This window comes from Lycium barbarum, chromosome 2 (assembly GCF_019175385.1).
Source record: "Lycium barbarum isolate Lr01 chromosome 2, ASM1917538v2, whole genome shotgun sequence".
In the NCBI taxonomy this organism is placed as follows: Eukaryota; Viridiplantae; Streptophyta; class Magnoliopsida; order Solanales; family Solanaceae; genus Lycium; species Lycium barbarum.
Genome location: NC_083338.1, coordinates 118,999,348 through 119,007,782, shown reverse-complemented (window position 1 = coordinate 119,007,782; position 8,435 = coordinate 118,999,348). Strand labels below are relative to the sequence as shown.

General features: G+C 35.8%; 1 protein-coding gene across 1 annotated transcript; it reads right to left on the bottom strand.

Annotated features, from left to right (window-relative positions):
* LOC132626910 (transmembrane 9 superfamily member 1-like) lies at positions 1-7,457 on the bottom strand. The gene is made up of 12 exons (XM_060341942.1): positions 7,184-7,457; positions 5,361-5,550; positions 5,165-5,269; positions 5,000-5,017; positions 4,823-4,917; positions 4,579-4,731; positions 4,019-4,153; positions 3,775-3,941; positions 2,852-2,946; positions 2,358-2,731; positions 559-832; positions 1-437 (listed from the first exon to the last, which is right to left on the bottom strand). The coding sequence occupies exons 1-12, from the start codon at positions 7,256-7,258 to the stop codon at positions 370-372; spliced, it is 1,749 nt and encodes a 582-aa protein (XP_060197925.1). The 5' UTR covers positions 7,259-7,457; the 3' UTR covers positions 1-369.
* Positions 7,458-8,435: the final 978 nt, after the last annotated feature.

Here is an 8,435-nt window from a genome sequence, read left to right as displayed (position 1 = left end):
TTTTTAAGGAAATGAAGTAATATGTCGCTTCATAAAAAATGATTCTCAACGTATTCCATAATACAATGTTGATATGGCCTTTGAAGTAATAACAAATGTAACTAATATATGTATGCACTACAAAAGTTGCACAAATATTCCAGTGTTTACTCCAACACAACTTACTAAACACTTTCTAAACCAGAAAATTGGAAATTAAAACTAATTTTCTTTCCTCATCCTCTTCTAAAATAATCTTCATTCACATTAGGTAACCAGAAAGATTGCTGTAGTATTATCTGGAAATCCACTGAACTTCTCTCTCAAATGACAGGTAGAACGGATCATGCAAAACTGTGGTGCAGCGTTTCATATGCTTCGTTTAAGCACTCAATCACACTTGATATTTCTGTAAATCCTCCTAACGAACAAATTAGAGCCGAGATATCCTACAGCACCTGGAGTTCCAAAGAATTCAAGAAAGAAATGTAAGTCATTGACAGGGAATTAGGGATGATGTTTTGAGGGGAAGAAAAATAATTGAGACTTGCCAGATCCTGTATGGACTTATTAACTTACCACAGAGGATACCAAGGCCAAGGCAGAACATCATAGTGTAGCCAAAGTAAAAGCTGGTCTGGAAGAAACCGGACATCTTAGTCTTTACGTGATAGTAATATATCGCGTAAAGATAAACATAAAGAGCTGTTGAGGCAGCAGAAAAGAATGAAGTCCACCGCCAATGGTAGTTCTCCGCATTCAGCAAGAAATATGTGCCCACAATTGTCACACAAACAGTAACAATGATGAGAATAATAAATACAAGCAGCATAAAACCATAGACATAGTAGACCTGCCAACAACAAAATCAAGGTCAGCCAAAGGGAAAAACATTGCAGCTACATAAAAGAAATGCAGTAGGTGAACGCTACACTACTACAGAATTTCCAGTGTGTATATTAAGAGCCCGTTTGGATTGGCTTATAAGTTGCTTATAAGCTGTTTTAAGCTTTTTTAAGTGTTTGGCTGGCCAGCTTAAAGCCATTTTGTGCATAAAATAAGCCCAAAAAAATAATTGAGCCCATTTGGCTTAGCTTATCTAAAGCAGCTTATAAGCTGAAAACAGCTTATAAGCCAAAAAACATAAGTCAGCCTACCCCAACTTATTTTTTTTGGCTTATAAGCTGCTTATTTTAAGCCCATCCAAACAGGCTCTAAATGCCCTGAGATTGTTGCTAGACAATGTCCGGATTCCTACTTTGAAGAAGTGACCATTGCAATGTGTTGAAATAATGTGTCTAATAATATTACGAGAAAGAAAGGAGGGAACTATACCAAAAAACATAAGCGGACAATTTCCAGCTACTAGAGAAATGATCAGAATCTATAGGCAAATAACACTGACAGTTATACAAGTTTGGTTCTGTTGCACTATACCTCATTATAAAGTTTATCACAAGACAAAATATGATTTCAAACTTAAGCTTGGGCAGTTACATGGTTCACAATCCATGTCAGTAGTAGTATCTGACAGGAATACATGGGACAATCCTGGCATGCTGTCATGCCCAAAACGATGTCGAAATCTAGGTTACTTTTGTTATTTTTGACCATTGGAAATTTATCTCACATGTTATTCGTAGGTCATATTTGTGCTCACTCCTCAAACTGCTACATCTAAAAGTCCAATTTCTTTATTTTCTCTTTAGCACAAAAGGTTAATTGAGAATTTTGAAACTTTTCCAGATGAATATCAAGCATCTTACTAAAGCGTCAAACTGAGAAAACTAATTATAATGCATAACTATCTCTATGCACGTCTCGTGGTGTTAAGTAGATTTTTTTGTGTCTATGAGTGTTAGGTATGTATTTCCATGTTGTATCCTCTAGCATTCTGAAAAATGTGACAATACACATATTCTGCATGTTAGAAACTCGTGATGGAACCAGAGCAGCTTCACTTTCAACTCACTGATAGCAAACAAATTAAAGACAGGTGCTTATACTTGCTTACTTCCCTGAACAAAATGATGTGAGTAAACGATGATTCTGAAAGTTTCTTATAAAGGATGAAATCCTCCAGATTGATCAAAATGAAATGAAATTAGCCTTACAACAGCTTTTGGCAGTCAATTAGTTCTTACAAACTATATATGCACGACACATATAAAGAATCACAGCGAAGTATATAATCTATTTAGTTCACACAAAAACAATTCTCTGGCAATAAAAATCTTTTGCATTCAACGCTCAGATGTAGAAAACTGAGTAGCAAAGCAAATAAGATTCTAAATGATATTGAAAAGATTGTCAAGTAAAATGGTGCAAGGAAAAATATCTTTTAAAAATGCTATTTGCATTAGCGAAAAAAATATTACCTTGTAGTTCCAGAAGGAAGTGAAGACAAAATACATCTCAATGAAAATGCTGCCGAAGGGAAGAAGACCTCCCATGAGAGAAATTACAGATGGTGTGAGGTACCATTTCTTCTCAGGGATAGGGCGGGGTATGGTCTTAACACGGCACGGATTGTTTGGCGTGCCACTCCAGTTTCTTCCTACAACAGTACCAAGAAGTGCCAGGGGGAATGAAATGAAACCCCAAATAACAAAAACCACCACCATTGTCCCAAAGGGAATAGCAGCTAAAGATCCATAAAATATAGCAATCGTGTTTAGAATGAACCCAATGCCAAAGCACATAAAGGGGAAAAGTGATGCCGTAAGGATCATTGACTTTATCCACTTTTTACCTGACAAGATTCACAAAAAATTAAAAAAAAAAAAAAAAAAAAAAAAGAGATCATCACTTGATGATTAGAGGGAATTGATAAAAACAACTGAAGGATGTCAGCCACAGAAAGATCACATACCACCATTACGAGAGTAGAGGCCACCACTCACGTATCCGGCAATGAATGATGTAAGAGCATAACATACAATAAAGGTTGTAGTAATAGCTCCTCTCCTGAGCAAAATAAAGTACAGCAGCAAGCACAATATTAAGTATTAGGGGGTAAATATATCTCTCGGTACATTAAAAAAGAAGATAATATACTCCCTTGGTGTTCGGTATGGAGGATAATACTTTCCACAAAATGTTTTCCAATTTTCTCATGTTCGGTCGGTAACAAGTTTTGGAAAACATTTTCTCTAGGAAAATAAATTCCTTAAAAATGAGGAACATGACTTCCTTAATGGAAGTAGGGAAACAAGTTGCACAGGCGGCATTCCACATTGATTGTCTCCTCCCCATCCACCCCCACCCCCACCCCCCCCAAAACCCCTCCATAGTATTTGCCTAGATTATATACAAATGCTTTTAGGATAATTTTTTTTCTTACATACCGAAAATAAGAAAATGAGTAAAAAACCCACATAATTTCCTGGAAAACATTTTCCTTCATGCTGAACACACCCTTAGTTAGACAGCTTTGACTTGTTTAAACTTGTGCTAGTTGTGTGAATGATTACATTATTACCCAAAATAGAAAAAAAATGTTACAATCCACATGAGAAGCGCTATCAACGCCAAGTATGGGTAAAATAGTCAAAATGTTAGACACTGACCAATTTGATTCGCTAGGAATATCCAAATCCATGTACAGAAACTCAAATAGAAAATGACAGACATGGTATTGATTACACAATATATTTAGAACAGTTCAGAAAAGAAGACGGAAATTAGTAGGTTAAAGTGGGAGCAAGAAAAACCAACTGGTAATTCAAGGGGAAACAAACTGTCCCTAGAACCACAATCTTGAGATTTAGTAGGTATAATAAGAGGCAGACATACCCTATGTATAACATTCCAATAATAGCAAATATGATGACAAGGAGAACAAGTGTTGTAAGCTGAGCACCAGTGCCAACAACAGCTGAAAGCAGGGCCAAATTTTGTGGAGGTCGGAAGACATCACCATGGACAAGTTTCCAACCAGACTCTTCATTTACATCTCTCTCCTGTACAATAGTTTATTTATAAACCATAAAAAATATGTACAAATAGATGATTCATGAGAAGAAAGAACAGATATTACCAGACTCTCCAGATCATCATCTTCACGGGCATATTTAGCATAATCATTACGAAGAGTGCGCATCAAAATCATAGACACTAAGCCAGTGAGGAAAATAACCATCATGAACGAATTGAAAACAGAGAACCAGTGGATCTGCATAAAGAATAAGATGTTAACAGAGGCTGCCAACAGAAAGAGTAACTCACAGTTACTCATATTTATTTGTGCAGCTTTCTCTTTAAATCATTTGTTTCAACAAGGACCAGAAGAACATGAAGTTTCAAAACACATGTGACAAGTACGCCCAAAAGGACTTTATCCTAGCAGTTAAATTCTACAACCTTCTTTTTGGGCAACAAATTATTGTCTCTAATCATCAGTAAAGAAAATGTAAACAGTTAACTCGTAGAAATAAGTACGGAATTGTCCAGACTCCAGTGGACACATTTTTAGTTATCAAATTAATTCTTTCTGGTAGGACAAAATTCCATTTGAAGATGTTCCAAAAACTAAAGTCATATAAATTGAACTGGTCATAGCTCATAGCGGATAGATCATCAATGGTGATTGGGATGTACCTGGTGTTCAAAAAAGGGGTAATCCAAGTATACATCAAACCGGCGTTCATAAGTAATACTTGTTGGAACCCATTTTACAGAGTATGTCATGCCCAAGCGTCTTCCTTCCTCCAATGGCTTTGGGTTCTCTTGAGTTAGGTTCACATGAATGATCTGTCAGAGTTAAAAGTAACTCAGATTACCAAAATTAAGTTGCACAATAGTTGATAAGTGACCACAAGAGTGAAAAATAATAATGCATTACCCGGTCTTTGTTGTATTGAATAAGAAAATTCTTGTGTGTGTAGAGCACATGCTTGGTATCTCGGTTTCTATCAGTAAGCACTTCACCCACGAAACCTGAACTTCATAGTGAATTTCAGTTATGTTAAACAGTACTTAGTTATCAGAATCATAAGACAAAAACTAGCCAAGTGCATACCCCATAATGGCAAATCGTCTGATGCAGGAAGCCATATGTCATCATAACCACAAAATAAAGATCACAGATACAGTAAAAGGTCAGTAAATTAGCATTTCGCATCTAGCAGCCATGTGTAAAAGAACATAAAAAACCATTGGAAGGATGCGTTAATATAAAATATACCCATAAAAAATTCAAACCAATATGAATGTTCGATTGCATCCTTAAATTGCTGCACTTTTGCTGCATCCAATACAAGTTCGCAGATTGTGCTTTTCTCCACATCTCCTGTTTAAATAAAATGGAACATGGTGAAAAAGATGGGCTCTGAGGAATAACAAATCCATTGTCAAGTTTAAAAAAAAAAAAAAAAACATACTTTTGAACTTTATGTCAATTCGGCTATCAATAAGCTCATTCCCACCAAGAACTTCGCCAAGGCCACCCCACTTGTGACCACCATCACCAGGATGACAGAATGGAAGGCTGTAATAGTTGTACGTCTCTTGCGGATTATTATAAGGTCCAACTTTATTTACCCAAAGAGTGACAGCTTCATCCGCTTGATACTGCAGGGAATAGCAAAAGAGACATCCACACACCATCAGATAAACTGAAACTACATTCTTCTGACACTTACAAGCAAAATTTTGTGACCCGATCTTCCTATTTGTGTATAGAAACACTAAAAGAGACTCTTTAGGCTCTTGGAAGATATCTCAATTGAACAATGTTCACTAGAAAAGCATTATAGTTGATTGTTGAAAGTTACTTAGTAGCAACAGTAAAAAATGCTTCATTAGGAGGGTAGTAGGAAGCATAGAAGAATAAAAAAAACTAGAAGCAGAAGAAATGGTGAAACAAGGCGTATTAACAAGTAGGCCAGGACTAAATGTGCAAGTTTTATTGACCAATGGAATCATAATTTATCTAAACAGTACTTGTGGAAATAAAAATGCCCAAACACTTTTGACATATGAGGTTTGTGAGGAAATACTTGTGCATCTTCTTTGCATGGATTACCTATGTTGTCGCCTATTCAATCTACTCCTCAATCCTCATCTCAAATCTTAACTCAAGCTTCGAACTTACCTTCTGATTCTCCCATCCAAAGTTCTTCTAATTCTTTCTCTCACTAGCTCTTACATACAACATAATTCTTTCCAACACCGTTCCACTTCTACCATTCCACTTGGGGCTAATTCCTCATGTAACCAGCACATGGTTACCTGTTCCATGACAGGATCACTTAAGTCCCAATTTCTTCCTTCCTTGGCCACCTTTATCACCTCCTCTTTTCCTAAAACCTGATCTCCAATGCATTCTTGCGTGCAAGCTCAATAAGGATGTTTACGTGAGGCAACCTAAAAGGTTCGAACACCCAGATTATCCCAATTATGTCTGTAAACTAAAGTGATCTCTCCATGGTTTCAAGCAGTCTCCCTGGGCTTGGTTAAATCGTCTTGACACGTACCTACTTGACATTGGCTTTTAGCAATTCGTTTCTGATCATAGCATGTTTATATTCAAGATTGCTACTGGTATCTTGGTTCTCACAAGTTATGTTGATAATATCCTTATTTTTGGTTCCTCTTCAACCTTATTGATTATTTTATCTCACGTATGAAGGCAGAATTCTTAGATCTGAACAACTGACCTCCCACAAGCAGAATTCTGCCTCTCAACCAGCACCCCTACCAGCCTTTTTCACAGTATGCATGTAAACACATCAACAGAAAACAAAAAGATGATCATTAAACATCCATTTTGTAAGATTCAAATCACTACCCAACTAGACTTCCAGCATCAGAGCATTATCATATAAAAAGCTCAAACTCTTTTTTTTTTTTACAAAGCTCAAAATCAATACACACTTTGCACCTAAACACATAAAAGACCATAGAACATCCATTTTAGCCTTCAAATCACTACCCAACTACAATTCCAGTTCATCAAAAGCATCATCACACAAAATCTTCATTTTTTCCCCAGAAAGCTCAACATCACTACCAAGCTAAGCAAACACACGCATAAACAACAAAAAGAAAAGGATCATAAAACACCCATTACATAAACAACATCATTAAAGCAACTCAAGATCCAAGAATCAAGAACCCCACAAACAGAAACCATTTAATAATATTTGAGAAGCTAAAGTGCATCAATTTTATTATTGAATGAAAACCCAAGATTATATTTTACCTTTGCAAAAGATGGGTATGCAAGAAATAGAAAGAAGATGACAAAAATAGAAAGGGATCGGGCAAATGAGAGCATTGCAAAGTGTCTTTAACAGATCTGAAGATTGAAAAATGGATTCTTGATTTGTTGTATTTCTTTTTCTCTGTATATTTTTAGATTTTGTGAGCTCTGTGTTTTAGTGTTTCAGTGTTGTTGTGTTTGTGTTGTTCGGATCTGAAGTTATGAAACAAAGGAATTCTGAGTTATTGTCGTTTCAACCGAACTGTTTTACACTTTTCCAAACAAATAAAAAGAAAAAATGAATAAATATTATAAAAAATTGTGAATAGTGATGGGAGAAAAGGTAATTACACTGCTCCCCCGGCTCGAACTATCCGCCGTGATTGCTTAAAATAGTTATCTCAAATTATTTATCATTTTAGAAGTTCAAGTATAATTAATTATTTTTCTCATTTTATTCTTAGTTGAAATTTGTCATTAACGAAAATAACATATAAATAGAGTAAACATTTGATGGAGATATATTAAAACTTAGACATTGTTCGCGATAAATTTTGCTAGCAGAAAATAAATAACTGCAATCATAAAACAAATGTGAGAAAAAAATAATCATTTTATTGATTATTTTTTTAGTATAATTCTGGATGTATCCCTTGATTCTAATTTCAGTGTTGTTCGCCTTGATTCGAGGGCCAGTGTAGCGTATTTCTCGAATGAAAGATGAATTTTTGTTGATGTATTGAATCTTCGAAGAACTTTGAGCAGCACTTTGGATTGTTGTTGAGGAAAGACGTCTCTCGAACTCTCCTTCTTGTTGAAGACCTTTGGAGAAGACTCATGTATATGTCGTTGCTCTCCTTTGCCTCTAGTCAAGATGCTATGCATCTTTCAAGATGTCTTCAAAAGGGGATGTGTGACCCCTTTATATAGGTGTGAGCAAAAACTTGGGCATATTTTGGTCTTCAAGTAATTCTAGCGGACTTTGGGCTTGAAGAACATGGATTGGGCTTATCTTGTCAACTTAATGGACTAACCCAAATGCAATTTGGATTTCATTCAAGTCGTGTAATTTTGACTTAAATAATTAATCCGACTTTATTAACCAAATTTTGACTTGGTCAACATGTCAATAGCTTAGAATTTAATCCAAATTTTGTATAGATTAATTCAATTAAAATTTCGATGTTTACAGATGCCCCCTACTTCAAGACTTGTCGAGGTGTAGGCTTGCCGAAACTTGATGGCGAGACTT

What these genes read in the sequence shown, in the direction of transcription:
- LOC132626910 (XM_060341942.1), bottom strand. Translation starts at nt 7,258, where the DNA reads ATGCTCTCATTTGCCCGATCCCTTTCTATTTTTGTCATCTTCTTTCTA. An exon ending in CATACCCATCTTTTGCAAAG is followed by an intron (nt 5,551 to 7,183) that starts GTAAAATATAAT and finishes TATTCCCTGCAG; the next exon opens with TATCAAGCGGATGAAGCTGT. An exon ending in AATTGACATAAAGTTCAAAA is followed by an intron (nt 5,270 to 5,360) that starts GTATGTTTTTTT and finishes TTATTTAAACAG; the next exon opens with GAGATGTGGAGAAAAGCACA.